At 43.1% G+C, this 19,396-nt stretch overlaps 1 protein-coding gene and 1 long non-coding RNA gene across 2 annotated transcripts in view; one reads left to right on the top strand and one right to left on the bottom strand.

Annotated features, from left to right (window-relative positions):
* zranb2 (zinc finger, RAN-binding domain containing 2) overlaps window positions 1-6,352 on the bottom strand; it is a 43,834-nt gene extending 37,482 nt beyond the window's left edge. The window contains exon 1 of the mRNA XM_063064223.1: window positions 6,065-6,352. Within this exon, the coding sequence (XP_062920293.1) occupies window positions 6,065-6,135 (71 nt within the window). The 5' untranslated portion in view covers window positions 6,136-6,352. The remainder of the gene's footprint in view (window positions 1-6,064) is intronic.
* LOC134354843 (uncharacterized) lies at window positions 6,345-17,251 on the top strand. Its single transcript, XR_010019902.1, has 4 exons — window positions 6,345-6,474; window positions 9,873-9,917; window positions 10,039-10,134; window positions 16,481-17,251. It is a non-coding gene; the product is annotated as an uncharacterized LOC134354843 (long non-coding RNA).
* Window positions 17,252-19,396: the final 2,145 nt, after the last annotated feature.

Consider the following 19,396-nt stretch of genomic DNA (forward strand, 5'->3'; position numbering starts at 1 on the left):
TGCTACTATATTCTTTGTTTTGTTATTAATTCACGAGTCTCATTCTCTAGGTCAACACACTTAACTGAGGCAGTTTTTCCAATTTATATGCCCACAGAAATTCTTACTGTTTGCTTTAATGTTACACAAAAGTTTTCTCTCAAAACCATTCAAGTCTTTTGTTGCTGGATCCAAAACGTTTCCGAGCCCTCCAGCCTATCACTAGTTCTTACTACTTTGCATGGCCTACTTTTCAATACAACACTATCCCTGACCCTCCTTACTTAACCACAAGTTAGCCTCCATCTCATGGAATCCCTCTTTGACTGGAATAAATTCCTACTGAGCAGTATGAACCAACTTTCTGAATATCTGTTACTGTTCACCTTCTGACCTCTTACTTTCCTATTCCATTTTGCACAACGATCACAGGATGCTGCGGTGCTCTAGCATTGCACGTTTCACTTTGGCGAGTACACATCAACCCTTGCTAAGAGTAGTTTTGGTCCTGTGGTGTTCATTGTCAAACTACATCTGCAACTCTATCATATTATGGTCACTACCTCCTAGGAGGCCTTCAACCAGATCTGTTAATCGGTCCTCATTTCATGACCAAATTTAGTTTCTTGCTTAAGATAGCTTGTTTCTGGGTTTGTATCATAGTGCTCCAAGCAGCAATTGCCAACACACTCCACAGGTATTTCTACGATACCCTTAGCAGTATTATTCATCCAATCAATATGTAGATTAAAATCTCCCTTGACATTTTAAGTTTCCTTCAAACACACCCTGAATATTTCTCCATATTTCACTCTACCAACAAGTCATATTTTGGGGTCATGTCTGGCGAGGGGCATTGATTGTGTGGATAGCCAGAGGCTTTTTCCCCAGGGCTGAAATAGCTAACACGAGGGGGCAGAGTTTAAAGATGCTTGGACATAGGTACCAAGGGGATGTCAGGGGCAAGTTCTTCCACACACAGAGTGGTGGGTGTGTGGAATGCACCGCCAGCGGCAGTGGTGGAAGTGTTCAATAGGGTCTTTTTAGAGCCTCTTAGATAGGTACATGAAGCTCAGAAAAGTAGAGGGCTATGTGCTAGGGAAATTCTAAGGAGTCTCTAGAGTGGGTTACATGGTCGGCACAATATTCTCTTTTGAAGGGCCTGTAATGTGCTGTAAATTTCTATGTTCTATATCATCTTTCCCATGCTATTCACAATTTTAAACCAAAGTGATTCTATACCGCTATCTACTATCTCTGTATCAGAACTCAACACCACTCTGATATCTCTTGATTAACAATGCTATCCTGCCTCCTCTCCATATAACCATTTAACAATTACAGCATGGAAACAGGCCATCTCAGCCCTTCTAGTCCGTGCTGAACTCTTACCTTCACCTAGTCCCACCGACCTGCACTCAGCCCATAACCCTCCATTTCTTTCCTGTCCAGATGGCTGTCCAGTTTAACTTTAAACGACAACATCGAACCTGCCTCAACCACTTCTGCTCTCCTTTTGACTTGCTCTTTTTGAACATTGCAATCAGTAATAGTGAGTGCCCTGTTCTGGTCACCCTCAAACTGCATCTCACAATAGCTATTAGATCATGTTGCTATTAATCCTGTCATCTATCTTAACACAAACCTTACGTGTGCATTCCAGATAAAAACTGTTAAACTTTGATTTTTTAAACTAACTCTGGTTTTGTCCTAGGCAATTTCTATTTTCTATTTTTGTTTATGCTTTTTGCCCTAATATTTTATGCTTTGAGGTACTTCTTTACGTAAAGATTGCAAAGGATGCACAGCTAAAACAAAGAAAGGTATTGCCAGAAATTCAGAACATTCAACTCCATCGGCTACCCAGCATTTGCAGAGACAAAAAGTTCATTTCAAGTCGATCTCTGGAGAAGAGGAGGGAGAAGATGGTGAACAATGAGAATTAGATTAGGGGATACAAGACAAGGGGAGGTGGCAATACATCAAGAAATGATGGATCTGAAAAAACTGTTAAGATGAATAACAGATCCAATACTTGAAATTGTTTTCCTCAATAATGGATCAGATTATCATTAATGGAGAATAAAGTGCTGTTCCTCAAGGACGACCAATGCTCGTGCATGAAAGAAATGATAATAGCAGCCATGAGGGGAGAGATAAATGGCAAGTACCACCAGATCCAGATAGGATAATGGAAAAGTGCTAGCCGGTGAGTACCTACCTATGTGTGTAGTGTGTGGATGTAGATTGAAACAAGGAGAAGGGTAACAAGAACGTGGGCAAAATTCGGAGAATTGATGAAAGATTGAAGAGGGAAACAAAACACAGGAGGGCGAGTTACCTAAAATTGGAAAACTCAATGTTCATGCCATTGAGCTGTAGACTACTCACGCAGATACGACTTGTTGCTCCTCTAGTCTGCATTGGGCCTCACCCTGTTAATGGAGATGGCCAAGAATAGACAAGGCAATGTAAGAATAGGAAGGGGAATTGAACTAATGTGTAACTGCGAACTTGGGATGGCCACTGCAGTGTGTGTGGGTCCTTTGCAAAATGGTAAGAGAGAACAATGGGCATGTGGAAAGACTGGAAACCAGGAGAGAAAGGACCAGCTGAGAGATGAAGAAGGCTTGTTCATGTCAATTGATTTATCTAGAGGTGCAATAATAAGAGAGAGAGAGGAAAAAGAGAAAACTATGCTGGAACGGAGATACACTGAGAAACAAATCATTTGAAACTTTAAACCAATTCTCTCTCCACTGGAGCAAGCAGCATTTGCAGAGAAAGAAGGTGCTAAAGATACAGGCCAATGATCTTTAAGAAGAATACATCAGTTCTGAAACTAAATAGAAAAGTCGGTATCAATAGTTTCAGATAAAGTCCCAAGAACTGTTTTCAATCCTACAGCCAAGATATTGTCTGGTCTCTCAAGCTTGTTGTTGAGTCCACTAGGGGATCGGCTGTGCTGGATTGGGTGTTGTGCGTTGATCCGGAGGTGCTAAGAGAGCTTAACGTTAAAGAACCCTTAGGGAACAGTGATCACAATATGATCGAGTTCACTTTGAAATTTGGGAAGGAGAAACTAAATTCCAATGTGTCTGTATTTCAGTGGTATATATAAAGGAAATGACAATGGCATGAGAGGGGAACTGGCCAAGGTTGACTGGAAAGGGACACTAGCAGGAAGGACAGCAGAGCAGAAATGGCTAGAGTTTCTGTGAAAAATAAGGGAAGTGCAAGACAGATATATTCCAAATAAGAAGAAATTTTCAAATGGAAGGACACTACCATGGCTGACAAGTGAAGTCACAGCCAAAGTAAAAGCAAAAGAGAGGGCATACAAACAAGCCAAAACTAGTAGCAAGATAGAGGAAGCTGGCAACTAATACCAAAGATACTAAAAGCTTCTTTTAAGTATACAAAGTGTAAAAGAATCGAGGGTAGATAAAGGACCATAGGAAATTATGCTGGAGATATTGTAATGAGAGACGCAGCGATCGTAGAGGAACTGGATGTGTATTTTGCATCAGTCTTCACAGTGGAAGACATCTGTGGTATACCGGACATTCAAGAGTGTCAAGGAAGTGAAGTATATGCAGTGAAAATTACGACTGAGAAGGTGCTCAGGAAGCTTAATGGTCTGAGGGTGGATAAGTCTCCTGGACGTGATGGAATGCACCCTCGGGTTCTGAAGGAAGTAGCTGGAGAGATTGCGGAGGCATTAACAATGATCTTTTAAAAATCGATAGAATCTGGCATTGTACCGGATGACTGGAAAATTGCAACTGTTACTCCGCCATTTAAGAAGGGTGGGAGGCAGCAGAAAGGAAACTTTTGACTTGTTAGCCTGACATCAGTGGTTGGAATCAATAGTTAGGGATGAAATTACAGAGTACCTGGAGGCACATGACAAGATAGGCCAGAGCCAGCATGGCTTCCTGAAAGAAAAATCCTGCCTGACTAACCTACTGCAATTTTTTGAGGAAATTACAAGCAAGATAGACAAAGGAGATGCAGTGTACTTGGATTTTCAGAAGGCTTTTTGACAAGGTGCCACACAGGGGGCTGCTTAGCAAGATAAGAGCCCATGGAATTACAGGGAAGTTACTAGCGTGGGTGGAACATTGGTCGATCAGCAGAAAGCAGAGAGTGGGAATAAAGGAATCCTATTCTGGCTGGCTGCCGGTTTCCAGTGGAGTTCCACAGGGGTCAGTGTTGGGACCATTGATTTTACGATGTATATCAATGATTTGGACTATGGGATTAATGTATTTGTGACTAAATTTACCGATGATACAAAGATAGGTGGAGGAGTGGGTAGTATTGAGGAAACAGAGAGCCTGCAGCGAGACTTAGATAGTTCAGGAGAATGGGCAAAGTGGCAAATGAATTACAATGTTGGAAAGTGTATGGTCATGCACTTTGGTGGAAGAAATAGACAGACTATTATTTAGATGGAGAGAGAACTCAAAATGCAGAAATCCAAAGGGACTTGGGAGTCCTTGTGCAGCATACCTTAAAGGGTAACCTCCAGGTTGAGTTGGTGGGGAAAGTGGCAAATGCAATGTTGGCATTTATTTCTAGAGGTATAGAATACAAGAGCAGAGATGTGATGTTGAGGTTCTATAAGGCACTCGTGAGACCACACTTGGAGTATTGTGTGCAGTTTTGGGCTCCTTATTTTAGAAAGGATATACTGAAATTAGGGACGGTTCAGAGAAGATTCACAAGAATGAAAGGGTTACCATATGAGGAACATCTGGCAGCTTTTGGACTAGATTCCCTGGAGTTCAAGATAATGAGGAGGGATCGCATAGCAACGTTCTGAATGTTAAGAGGCCTGAACAGATTAGATATGGTAAAGCGTTTCCCATGATAAGGGAGTCTAGGACAAGAGGGCACGACTTCAGGATTGAAGGATGTCCATTTAGAATAGAGATGCCGAAAAATTACTTTAGTCAGAGGATGATAAATCTGCGGAATTTGTTGCCACGAGTGGCTGTGGAGGCCAAGTCATTAGGTGCATTTAAGGCAGAGATAGATAGGTTCTTGATTAGCCAGGGCAGCAAAGGGTATGGGGAGAAGGCAGGGGAGTGGGGATGACTGAAAGAATTGGATCAGCCATAATTGAATGGCGGAACAGACTCGTGGGCTGAATGGCCTACTTCTGTTCCTATATCTTATGGTATCCAGTGTTCAGCCATTTCTTGATACCAGCTCGTGAAGGATTAATAGGTTTTGAATCATAGGAAGCCTCCAAACATGCTCTCTCAAATGACTAAGAAATAGATAAGAATTTCTGCAGATGGCAGATCAGTTTTAAAATAGTTACCACATCAGTCAGGAGTGTGCTTTCAGCAAGGACTTAAGAAATTGATTTGCAATAATAAGGTATGATATGTTCATTCCATACGTACATTTAATTACTCAGTTATTTGACTAAAACCATTAACAAATTCAACTTGGTGTTAATTCATCATTTTAGTACTCTTCCCCCCCCCCAATTTGTTGGTAAAAAAAGTAGGGGAAAAATCTCTCCCTGTGATCGTTTGTTAAACTAAAGAGGGGTGTTGTTAGTTTCAAGAAGCAGGTTGTACGAATTGGAGTAACAACTTCAGAATTCGAACAACGCGGCAGATGGTAATCGACCTAGCTCGAATTTGCAGGTAGATAACTAGATGTGGTAAAGAAAAAAGGTCCGAATTAAGAAAAACACACACACTAATCGTAATTACACCACAGCCTTTCAAACAGCTTTAGAAACGCAATCTATAAGAGGACATTACGATCCTCAAAGATGAACAGCTATGGCCCGGAGATGTAAAGCACATCTCCTACTGAAACATAAAAGTGCTATTTCAATAAACAGTAGTATAATCGCTAATAAAACAAAGCGCAAACTTTTCAAATTTGCTGATTATACACTTGAGATAGGAATCGTTTACTACACACGGGCCCACAACGCAGGTTCTTTATTCCGCCAGTTCTCGTAACTGCAACGCCGCCTTCCCCGTCCGCAAACCTCACCCTGGGCCCGCTGTACTGCAGACCAGCCCGCCACCCCGTCAGCATTTACACTTCTTACTTTTTATCGGGGCAGATCCAGTCGCCGTCGCTAACGCGAAAGCTCTTTGCCGACATCTTTTCCGCTTCCATTGAAGAGGCGGAGATCAGGAGGTTGCGGCCGACTCGCTCAAAAGCACAAGAAGCTTTCACACTTTCACGGATCCACCGACACCAAGTTCTTACAAGCCGCTTCTCTAGTATCCGGGGAAGAAATACATTACTCTCCTCCCGAATTTACCGCGCGATCTCTTTCGCCCACAAGAACGGACAGATAGTTAGCTTCCCGCAGGCGGCTCAATCAAAAAAGGCCTGATCATAGCACCACAAAGCTTCCCGGGATACAGGAGGACTTCCAGTCTCAGGATTTGATTGGCGGAGTCGCCCACAACCGACTCCAGCCGCAACTCCGGAAGATTGCTAGGCGTAAAGGTACAATGATTCTGAAAATAAAAGTTGACATTCTTCTAAATAGGCAAATTTTCTTTGTTTATAATTAGCAGTATTAAAATTTCAAAAATGTGCATATTTTCTGCCAGCTAACCTGAAAAGGAAATTTGAAATTTTCTTCAGACATATTGTAAATAGGGTTGAGAGCCAATAAAACAGATGAAAGGGCAAGGCAGAAACATTAAATTACTATTTTGTAAAGAACTAAATTCTATCCTTAGTTCGGGAGCTAACAGGGATGAATAATAAAAGCTTGTGTTGTAAGCAACATTTTGCCTTGTGAAAGAGCAGGTAAAAAAGGTTGTCAAACACAAAATAATCTGCAGATGCTGGGGTCAAAGCAACACTCACAACACGCTGGAGGAACTCAGCAGGTCGGGCAGCATCCGTGGAAAAGATCGGTCGACGTTGAAACGTCGACCGATCTTTTCCACGAATGCTGCCCGACCTGCTGAGTTCCTCCAGCGTGTTGAAAGGTCGTCAAAGCTATATTTAAATAGGAAATTGAATGTCCATGTCAAAACGTATGAAGTATGCACATCATGAACAGCCCCTTTGGTCCATGATGCTCATGATTAGAGAATGAATGTCTACCCTACCTATGTCTCTCATAATTTTATAATCTATTATCAGGTTTCTCCTCTGTCTCTGATGCTACAGAGAGAAAACAATCTAAGTCTGTCCAACCTCCTGTTATAGGTCATACTCTCTGATCTAGGTAGTGTCCACTCTCCTCTGCACCCTCTCCAAAGCATCCCCATTTCTTCCTGTAATGGAGCGTCCAAAACTGAACACGATACTCCAAATACAGCTGAGCCAAAGTTTTATAAAGATGCAACATGACTTCCTGATTCATATATTCAATACTACTATCCTCTGTCTTTAATGGCCAAGCTAATTGTGAATGTAAACTACTGAAGTCACTGGATTCCTTGCATCTTAACCTTCTTAATTACCATAAGGGACCATGTCAAATTCCTCATTCAAATCCTTGTAGACAACATCCTACTCTTGTTGACTATCCCTACTAAAATTATAGTTTTCGAAATGTGACTAAATCCTATCCCTAAGAATCCTTTCCAATGGTCCACTACCACAGATGTGAGGCTCACTATCCTATAATTTACTGGCTTTCCAGGTTTATTTCTATTATTGTTCTTAAATAAAGGAACATTACAACTCTCCGTTCCTCTGGGAACTTGCCTGTGGTGAGAAAAAGGTACAAAGCTCTTTGTCAAGGCCCCAACATTTTCTTCACAAGAACAAGCATATAATTAGCTTCTAGCAGGCAGTTCAATTACAAGGGGCCTGGTCGTAGCATCATAAAACTTCCCAGGGTGTAGGAGGACATCCAGTCCCGGGATTTGATTGGCTGAATCGCCCACAGCTGACAGCAGTTTTAACTCCAGCATACTGCAATCCTTAAAGGTACAAAGGTTGCCTCTGTCAACAACCTGGGGACTTATCCACTTTAATGCTCTTCAATAGACCCAACACCTCTTCCTCCTCCTTGGTCTCAACATGCCCTAGAAATCAGCATACCCTTCCTGATTTCACGATCTTCCGTCCTTCTTGGTGAATATCATTGTGAAATTCTAATTTAGTACCTCACCCATATCCTCTGGCTCCAGGTATAAATTCAGTCTTTTATCCTTGAGCGGTTCGAGCTCTTTCCCAAGCTATCCTCTTGTTTTTTATATATATAATGGCTTTGGATTTTCTTAATCCTACTTGCCAAGATAATTTCATGGCTTCCTTTTTGCCCTCCAATACTCCGCTTGAGTTCTTTCCTATTTTCTTTACATTCCCTTAGGATCCTGGTCCGATTTTCAGTTTCCTAAACCTTGTATATGCTTCCTTTTCCTTTTTTGACTAAATTAACAACATCCTTCACTATCCATGGTCCCTGAAACTTGCCATCCTCATCTTTCCTCCTGACTGGAACATGACAGTCCTGAATTCTGCTCAGCCAGTTCTTAAACGACTCCTGCACAGCAGATATGAACATGTCCAAACACAGCTGTTCCCAATCTACTCTCCCTAGTTTCTGCCAAATAATGCTGTGATTTTCCTTTTCTCGGCTGAGCATTTTCCCTGAGGTTCATTCTTATCCTTATTCATAACTATCTTAAACCTGTTTCCGAAATGCTTCCCCACTGAAACTCTGATCACCTGGCTCCTCCTCCAGTTGAATTGCCTGCATACTTTCACAAGAAACTTACTTGGATGCAAAAAAGTCTGCCCTGTCTAAGCCTCCCTCTAAAGAAGTCCCAGTCATATGATCATGGTCCAGACCAGGAATGAAGCAATGGACATAAGTATGGCCGTTACTGGGCGAAGGGAAGGTAGAGAGAGAATGAGAGGGGGTGATGTGGGAAAGGGAACACCTTTTCTAAAAAATAACCTGAAATGTCAACTAAGTTAAATTTAATTGAATATAGGAAATGCTGGAAATACTCAACAGGTCTGTTTACATCTATGGAGAGGGATGCAGAGTTAACCTTTTTAAGTTGACAGCCCTTCATCAGAACCAGGAAAAGGTAGAAAACAAGCATGTTCTAAATTGCTGAGAAAGTGAGTGATGGAGAGAATAAAGAGAACACCTGTGTTGTTATCACTGAGGGATTCTACCACCGTGAACTCACAGAGTTAAACTATCAAGGCACAGCAAACACTGCCCATAATCAAACTTTATCTCCATTTAAAATACAATGCTTGCAATTTTAAATGGGATATTAGGTATAAGGGGCCGGCTGGTGGCGCAGTGACATCAGCGCTGGACTCCGGAGCGAAGGTTCCTGAGTTCGAATCCAGTCGAGCCGGGTTGAGTGTCGAGCTTGCAACTCGGACTCGTAAAAAAAAACTGCGCTGTGAGAAGGACTTAGGGGACCACTCACAGAATCTTTCCTCCAAGATAACCACTTGAAAAAAAAGGGGTTGCCGAGGCTCTGGCAGAGTATGGCACAGACAAAAATAAAAATCAGGTATAAAGGACATATACTAGAAGGACAGGTGATCGTAAAGTAGTAAGTTACTATGTCCAGCATTCTAGCTTGTTAAGTACAAATGGAACATATAAAACTACCCGTTATAATCTTCCAGTCCTCCATGGGGATGATGTCAGAGGACTGCTGAAAGGCATGTAAGGATACACTCAGGAACAAGATGCTGCCTACTTTAAACTCCTTGAATTAGAAGCACATTGACAACAGAACCAGTGGAGACTAACAAAAAGACTACAAATGCTGAAGAACTGAAATAAAAACAGTAAATGCTGGTAGTGCAGGAGGTCAGGCAGTCTCCAAGTAAATGGAAACCATGCTTTTCATATGGCTTTGTAGATGTTCCTCCTCATAAAACTATCCAATTCTATTTTAAAGGTTTTAAAGATATATAAGCGGCACAAGAATGAAGTTATTCATCCAGTGAGTAATCAACCATCTTTCATTGGAAATGGTGTGTTCATAGAGAATATGAGAGATTTTTTTCAAGTGTTCAAAATGATGAATGATCTAGACAAATAGAGATTTCCTTTTAAATTGACAGAAACATTGTCAGTGTGATTGCGGGACCATCGCAGGAGGAGGAGGAACGAGGGGCTCGGGAGAGCGCTGAGTGCCGGGAAGCAGCTGAGGAGCTGAGGTGAGTGTGCTTTAAAAGGAGCATGGAGAGCAACTGAAGGGCTAAACAGAGCGTTGACTAGAGGGAGTGAGTACTTGAGATAATTGGCAGGGACAAATAAACGGAGGGGTAACTGAAGAGGAGTGGCCAGTGAGTGAGTTACTCAGGGTAGGAGTAGAGCTTTGAGGCTTTGGCTTGAGAGGCTTCGGCGAGCAGAGGCTGAGGATGAGCCTGCTCCCAGTGAGGTAAGGCCAGGTAAGTTCCTTTAATAACTCTAATTAACTTGGGAGTAGGTAATGGTGGCAGCAGTTAGGGCAGTCAAGTGCTCAGTTTGCAGTATATTGCAAATCAGGGACAGCACAATTGTCCCTGATGACTACACCTGTAAAGGGTGCATCCAGCTGCAGCTCCTGACAAACCGAGTTAGGGAACTGGAGCTGGAGTTGGTTGAACTTCAGATCATTTGTGAGGCAGAGGCAGAAATAGACAGGAGTTTCAGGGAGATAGTCACCCCTAAAAGTTAGGAGGCAGGTAGCTGGGTGACTGTCAGGAGAGGGAAGGGGAATAGACAGAAAGAGCAGAGCACCCCTGTGGCTGTTTCCACCAATAATAGGTACATCATTTTGGATACTGCTGGTGGGGATGACCTACCAGGGACAAGTTGCAGTGGTCGCATCTCTGGCATCGAGATTGGACCCTCGGCTCAGGAAGGAAGGAGGGAAAAGAGGAGAGCAGTAGTGATAGGGGATTTGATAGTTAAGGGGACGGGGAAGAGGTTCTGTGGGAGAGATCGAGTATCCCAGATGGTCTGTTGCCTCCCTGGTGCCAGGGTCTGTGATATCTCGGATCGAGTTCTCGGTATTCTCAAGAGTGAGGGTGAGCAGCCAGATGTCGTGGTCCATGTAGGGACCAATGATGTGTATAGGAAGGAGGAGGAGGTCCTGCCAAAGAGAGCTTAGGGAGTTAGGTGCAAAGTTGAAGGACAGGACCTCCAGCGTTGCAATCTCAGGATTGCTACCTGTGCCAAGTGCTAGTGAGGCTACAAATAGGAAGATAATGCAGCTAAGTACGTGGCTAAGGAGATGGTACAGGAGGGAGGGCTTCTTGTTTCTAGACAATTGGGCTTTGTTCCAGGGGAGGTGGGATCTGTTCCGACAGGACGGTTTGCACCTGAACTGAAGGAGAACTAACATCCTTGTGGGTAGATTTGCTAGTGCTGCTCCGGGGGGTTTAAACCAGATTTGCAGGGGGAGGGGAACCAGAGTGTTAGAGCAGATAGTGAGGTGGAGGAGGATAAAGGTCATGCGAGGACTGCATGTATAGACAGTAATCAAAGGTTTGTACGTGATAAAAATGTTCTCAGGTGCATGTATTTCAATGTAAGGAATGTTTTAGATAAGGCAGATGAGTTTAGGGTGTGGAGTGGCACGTGGGATTATGACATTATTGCTATTAGTGAGACTTGGTTGCAGAAGGGGCAGGACTGGCAGCTTAATGTTCCGGGGTTCCGTTGTTTCAGATGTGATAGAGGGGGAGGGATGAAAGGGAGAGGAGTGGCATTGCTAGTCAGGGAGAATATCACAGCTGTGCGTAGACAGGACAGCCCAGAGGGCTTGTCTACAGAGGCCATATGGGTGGAGCTGAGGAACAGGAAAGGTGTGACCACACTAATGGGGTTGTATTATAGACTGCCCAATAGTCAGAGAGAATTGGGGGAGCAAATCTGTAGAGAGATAGCAGACCAATGTAAGAAACAGAAAGTTGTAATAGTAGGGGATTTTAACTTTCCACATATTGACTGGGGCTCCCACACTGTGAAAGGGCTAGATGGCTTGGAGTTTGTCAAAGGTGTTCAGGAAAGTTTTCTAAATCAATACATAGAGGTATCTATGAGAGAGGATGCAATACTTGATCTCCTATTTGGGAACCAGACAGGTCATGTGACAGAAGTATGTGTAGGCGAACATTTTGGGTCCAGTGACCATAATGTCATTAGTTTCAAGGTAATTATGGATAAGGATAGGTCTGGTCCTCGAGTTGAGGTTCTAAATTGGAGAAGGGCCAATTTTGTGGAAATGAGAAAGGATCTAGGAAAAGTGGATTGGGATAAACTGTTTTCTGGCAAGGATGTGTTCAGTAAGTGGAAGGCCTTCAAAGGTGAGATTTTGAGAGTGCAGAGTTTGTATGTTCCTGCCAGGGTTAAAGGCAAAGTTGGCAGGCATAGGAAACCTTGGTTTTCAAGGGATATTGGCGATCTGGTTAAGAAAAAGAGAGCAGGTATAGGCAACAAGGAATAAATGATGTACTTGAAGAGTATAGAAAATGTAAGAAAATACTAAAGAAGGAAATCAGGAAGCAAAAATAAAACATGAGGTTGCTTTGGCAGATAATGTGAAGGTAAACCCAAGGGTTTCTACAAGTATGTTAAGACTAAAAGGATAGGAAGGGACAAAATTGGTCCCCTAGAGGATCAGAGTGGTCGTCAATGTGTGGAGCCTCACGAGATGGGGGAGATCTTAAACAGTTTTTTTGCATCAGTATTTACTCAGGAAACTGGCATAGCGTATATGGAAGGAAGGGAAACAAGCAGCAGTGTCATGGAACATACAGAGATTAAAGAGAAGGAGGTGCTTGCTGCCTCACAGCGAATGAAGGTAGATAAATCCCCCGGGCCTGATATGATATTTCCTCGGACCTTGAGAGAGACTAATGTAGAAATTGCAGGGGCTCTGGCAGAAATATTTAAAATGTCCTTAGCCACGGGTGCAGTGCCGGAGGATTGGAGGGTAGCTCATGTTGTTCGGTTGTTTAAAAAAGGCTCCAAAGGTAAACCAGGTAATTACAGGCCGTTGAGCCTGACATCAGTAGTAGGTGAATTATTGGAAGGTGTTCTGAGAGATCGGATATACAAGTATTTGGACAGCCAAGGGCTGATTAAGGATAGTCAGCGTGGCTTTGTGCATGGTAGGTCATGTTTAACAAATCTTGTAGAGTTTTTCGAGGAGGTTACCAAGAAAGTAGATGAAGGAAAGGCTGTGGATGTTGTCTACATGGACTTTAGTAAGGCCTTGACAAGGTCTCACATGGGAGTTTAGTTCAGAAGGTTCAGACACTAGATATCCATGGAGAGGTTGTAAACTGGATTCGAAATTGGCTGTGTGGGAGAAGACGGAGTGGTAGTGGATGATTGCTTCTCAGACTGGAGGCCTGTGACAAGTGGTGTGCCTCAGGGATCTGTGCTGGGACCATTGTTGTTTGTTGAATATGATCAATGATCTAGATAATAATGTGGTAAATTGGATCAGCAAGTTTGCTGATGACACTAAGATTGGAGGCGTTGTAGACAGCGAGGAAGGCTTTCAGAGCTTGCAGAGTGATCTGGACCAACTGGAAAAATGGGCCAGAAAATGGCAGATGGAATTTAATGCAGATAAGTGTGAGGTGTTGCATTTTGGAAGGACAAATCAAGGTAGGACATATACAGTAAATGGCAGGGCACTGAGGAGTACGGAGGAACAAAGAGATCTGGGAGTTCAGATGCATAATTCCTTGAAAGTGGCATCACAGGTAGTCAGGGTTGTAAAGGAGGCTTTTGGCATCCTGGCATTCATAAATCAAAGTGTTAAGTATAGGAGTTGGGATGTTATGGGGTGGTTGTATAAGACATTGGTGAGGCCAAATTTGGAGTATTGTGTACAGTTCTGGTCACCTAACTACAGGAAGGATATCAGTAAGATTGAAAGAGAGTGCAGAGAAGATTTGCTAGGATGTTGCCGGGTCTTCAGGAGTTGAGTTACAGGAAAAGATTGAACAGGTTAGGACTTTATTCCTTGGAGCGTAGAAGAATGAGGGGGGATTTGATAGAGGTTTACAAAATTATGAGGGGTATAGACAGAGTAAATGTGAGTAGGCTCTTTCCACTTAGATTAGGAGAGATAAATACGAGAGGACATGGCTTTAGGGTGAAAGGGGAAAGGCTTAGGGGGAACATTAGGAGGAACTTCTTCACTCAGAGAGTGGTGGGAGTGTGGAACGAGCTGCCATCTGATGTGGTAAATGCGGACTCACTCTTAAGTTTTAAGATCAAATTGGATAGATACATGGATGGGAGAGGTCTGGAGGGTTATGGACTGGGTGCAAGTCAATGGGACTAGCGGAATAAAGTTTCGGCACAGACTAGAAGGGCTGAATGGCCTGTTTTTTTGTGCTGTAGTGTTCTATGGTTTTATTGAGAACAAGAAAGCTTGGGGAGACTGTCAAAACTATCACCTTACCATATTTTTCACATAGCTCCATAGATGTTCCTCCTTCAAATAGTTATCCAATTCTGTTTTGAAGGTTTTTAAAGAACTGAAGGTGACATGAGGATGAACTTGCTCACCCAGCGAGTGGTCATGATTTGGAATTTATTGTCTCCAAAATAGCTGAAAGCAGATTTAGTTGGGTGCTTCGAAAAGGATTCAGATCATTAGTAATGAAACCAGGCCAAGGACCATAAATTGTCTAGGTACTGAGGAGAATTCTCCCTTTCATCACACACTTTCACAGTCATACTGTTTATATCCACCCCAAGGGCAACTAGAACCTTCAATCAACAACTTCTGCCAAAAGGTTCTCCGTCCGTACTGTTCCTCACGTAGTGTTACAGTTCTGCAATACTTCTCCCATAATGCGTAACTCCCTCAATACTGCCCCTCCCGTGGTGTTGCATTCCCAGGGTACTGCCCCTCTCTCGGTGTGATACTCCCTTTGTACTGCTCCTCTCTCAGTGTTGTGCATCTTCAGCATCACTTGGGGCCAGTAGATTAGAAGGATCTGAGGGTGAATATCTTCCCTAAAGGACGGTTGGGACCTAAAATTCACTGCTGAAAGGGCTGGTATAGGCAGAAACTGTCACAATATTTCACAAGTATCTGGGCAAACACGTGATTTGCCAAGTAAATGGATCAAGTGTTGGTCAGTGGAATTGGTTTAGGTAAGTACTGGATGGTCAGCAAGGCTGTGGTGGGTGAAGAGCCTGTATGACTCTGTGACATCGTTATGGAAGGGGGAAAGTCTAGGGTATGGTGAAAGAGTGATAAACAGGCCTGACATGATTGTGGCGACTTAAAAGAGTATCAATTATGTCGGAAGAGTATCAAAACCTTGTTAGGGTTTAACAAGTGTATAACAGGTAATGTTGTGGCCATGACCGAGACTTGGTTGAGAGAGGGACTGGAATAGGTGCTTAATATCCTGGGGTTTCAATGTTTTAGAAAAGATAGGGGGTGAAAGAGCTGGGAGGGGGTGGAATTGCACCACAAACCAGGGACAATATCAAAACTGCACTCAGATGGACCATAATGGAAGGCTCATCCACAGAGTCTATATGGGTAGAACTTAAAAATAGGAAGGGTGCAATCACACTGTTCGGATTGTACTACAGACTATCAGGGGGAATAGCTACCAGGATATTGAGGAACAGACATACAGTCAGATTAAAGCAAGGTGTAAAAGAAATAGGGTTGTTGTCATGCCGACTTCAACTTCCCTAATATAAACTGGGACCTTATTAGTACAAGTTGTTTAGATGGGACAGAATTTATTAGGTGCATGCAGGAGCGTTTCTTAAATCAATATGTAGATAGTGCAACAAGAGGAGGGGCTGAACTGGATCTGGTGTTGGGTAATGAGCCTGGCCAGGTGACTGACCTTTCAGTTGGTGAGCAGTTAGGGAGTCAGAAGGAAGGACAAGGATGGCAAGGTAAGCAAACCTTGGATATCAAGGGAGGTGATGAATTTAGTCAAGGAAAATAGGGACTAAAGCTTAGGAAGCTGGAATCAAATAGAGCCCTTGAGGATTATAAGAAGCCAGAAAAGAACTCAAGAAGGGATTTTGGAAAGCCAAGAGGGGCTACAAAAAGTCCTTGGCAAGTAGGATTAAAGAGAATTCCTAGGCATTCTGTACATGTATAAGGAGCAAGAGGATAACTAGGGAGAAAGTTTGAGCACTCAAAAATAAAGAGGGAACATTTGTTTGGATGCAAAGGAGGTCCATAATAAGTACTTTATATCAGTGTTTACTGAGGAGAAGGACATGGAGGATATGGAGACCAGTGCTGAGATTATTAATATGCTTGGGTATTTTGAAGTAAAAGAGGAGAGTGTGTTGGGTTTCCTAAAGAACATTAAGGTGGATAAGCCCCCATACAGACTCCCTGTGCATGACGTCAGAACTGAACTCTGAAGCTCCGAGCTGTAGCAGTGTCACATTAACCATGAGCATTTGGAAAATGATGGGAAAACATTATCCCGTGGCGGGAAGATGGCGGCGCGACGCAGCTCGCAGCGGCCACTCCAGTGGTGATGTCTGTTATTTGTCAAGTAGGGTACCGTGCACAATCCTGATTTGATGGAGATGGACGTGAGAGCACGGAGGAACATCTGGTGAAACTTCTGAAATGCCTGCTTCGCTGCTGCTGCTACTGTGTGGTCCAGAATCTCCGGAGGAGAAGGCCCCGAGTCCTCGACTTTGCCTGTTGCTTGGCGGCCGGGGCCGGGGTCGAAGCGCTCGGCAGAGGATGGTGCTCGGAGAGGCTGTGTCGGAGGGTCTGGTCAGAGGCTCGAAGTTTTCGGACGGACTCAGAGTCCGCTGCAGTCGGGTGCTTCTAATAGTGCTGCATCGGCGAGTTGGCAGCGCTTGGAGGTTCATGGCAGGGAGGGTTTCTTCCTTTTGCCGCCTGCATGGGATGATGAGTCGTTCGGGACTTTGAGACTTTTTTTTTACCGTGCCCACGGTCTGCTCTTTATCAAATTATGGTATTGCTTTGCACTGTTGTAACTGTATGTTATAATTATGTGGTTTTGTCAGTTTTAGTCTTGGTTTGTCCCGTGTTTTCTTGTGATATCATTCTGGAGGAAAGTTGTATCATTTTTTAATGCATGCATTTCTAAATGACAATAAACGAGGACTGAGTGTCCTCATAATCTAAATCTAAACCACTGTGGCTTTGCGTGGGTAAGTCTTACTAATTTCAGTAAGATGTTTGACAAGGTCCCTCATAGCAGGCTTATCCAGAAGATTAAAATGCATAGGATTAACGGTAAATTGGCCATTTGGATTTAGAACTGGCTTGCCCATAGAAAACAGAGGGTGGTGGTCGAAGGGACATGTTTAAGCTGAAGGCCCGTGATTATTGGTGTTCTGCAGGGATCTGTACTGAGATCTCTGCTGTTTGTGATGTATATAAATGAGCTGGAGGAAAGCCTGGATAATTGGGTTAGTAAGTTTGCAGATGATATGAGGAGTGGATAGTGTAGATGACTGGTAAAGAATACAGCAGGACATAGATATGGCAGAGAAATAGCAGAATGAATTTAACCCTAGCCAATGTGAAACATTGCACTTTGGTAGATCAAAATTAAAGAAACAATACCCTGTTAAAGGCAAGACCGTGAACAGTGTTGATGTGCAAAATGATTTTACCTCCCGGAAAGTTGCTACGCAGGTAGATCAGGAAGTTATGTTACATACTTTATACTTTACACTTTATTGTCGCCAAACAATTGGTACTAGAACGTACAATCATCACAGCGATATTTGATTCTGTGCTTCCCACTCCCTGAATTACAAATATTAAATATTAAAAATAGTTAACATTAGTAAATATTAAAAATTAAACTATAAATCATAAATAGAAAAATGGGAAGTAAGGTAGTGCAAAAAAACCGAGAGGCAGATCCGGATATTTGGAGGGTACGGCCCAGATCCGGGTCAGAATCCGTTCAGCAGTCTTATCACAGTTGGAAGGAAGCTGTTCCCAAATCTGGCTGTGCGAGTCTTCAAGCTCCTGAGCCTTCTCCCGGAGGGAAGAGAGATGAAATGTGTGTTAGCTAGGTGGATTGTGTCCTTGATTATCCTGGCAGCACTGCTCCGACAGCGTGCGGTGTAAAGTGAGTCCACGGACGGAAGATTGGTTTGTGTGATGTGCTGCGCCGTGTTCACGATCTTCTGCAGCTTCCTTCGGTCTTGGACAGGACAACTTCCTTACTAGGTTGTGATGCACCCTAGAAGAATGCTTCTTACAGTGCATCTATAAAAATTAGTGAGCGTTTTAGGGGACAGCCCAAATTTCTTTAGTTTTCTCAGGAAGTAAAGGCGCTGGTGGGCCTTCTTGGCAGTGAACTCTGCTTGGTTGGACCAAGTCAGGTCATTTGTGATATTGATCCCGAGGAATTTAAAGCTGTTGACCTGTTCCACTTGCGCGCCACCGATGTAAATTGGGTCGTGCGGTCCGCTACTCCTTCTGAAGTCAACATCGTTATAAATCTCTAGTTAGGCCACATCTGGAGTATTGCATACAGTTCTGCTCATTCCATTATAGGAAGGATATTGTGACTTTGGAGGATCTGGATAAGAGAACATATGCTATAGCGAGAGGTTGGGCAAACTTGGGTTGTTTTCTCTGCCACAGCAGAGGCTGAGGGGAGATCTGATAGAAGTGCATAAAATTATGAAAGGCATAGATAGAGTAGATAGACAATATCTTTCCCTAAGGGTTAAAATATCTAATACTAAAGGGCATGTATTTAAGGTTAGAGGGGGCAATTTTAAAGGAGATGTGAGAGGCAAGTTTTTTACACAGTGTGGTGGGTGACTGGAATGGTGGTAGAGGCAGATACATTAAGGGTTTTTAAGAGCCATTTAGATAGGCACATGAATATGAGGAAAATGGAGGAAGATGTGCATTGTGTCGGCATGAGGGATTAGTTTAGTTGGCCATTTGATTACTAATCAATTATTACTTGTTAATGGCCTGTTCCTGTGCTGTACTGTTCTATTTTCTATGTAATCTACAGGGTGCTATAATGCTTTATGAGAAACAGACTGATATTTCTCGGTTGTATGCTCCTTGTAAGTTAGTAATTACATGTTTTCATGTTTTTGCCTCTATTTGCATCTTGTAAAATACTTTTTAAAGAGTGAGTATAATCTTAAAATGTTTTCAATGGAAGAGTTTATGACAGTGCTTTCGTCCATGGACAGCATGGTGCCACGGCAGGTGGTGCTGCTGCCTCATAGCTCCAATGATGTGGGTTTAATGCTGTCTGCGTGTTGTTACCATACTCTTCATGACACTACTGGAGTGAAGGGCATGTGGGGGAGGGGGCAACAGGTTTAAACAAGGGAATTTAACTGGTTGGATTATTCTGAGAGTTAACGTTCTGTGTCGTGAGAAAATATAAGAAAATTTAACAGACCTTCAGATAACTCTACAGTATGCCTCAGCAGTGACTCACTTTC

This window comes from Mobula hypostoma, chromosome 12 (genome assembly GCF_963921235.1).
Source record: "Mobula hypostoma chromosome 12, sMobHyp1.1, whole genome shotgun sequence".
NCBI lineage: Eukaryota > Metazoa > Chordata > Chondrichthyes > Myliobatiformes > Myliobatidae > Mobula > Mobula hypostoma.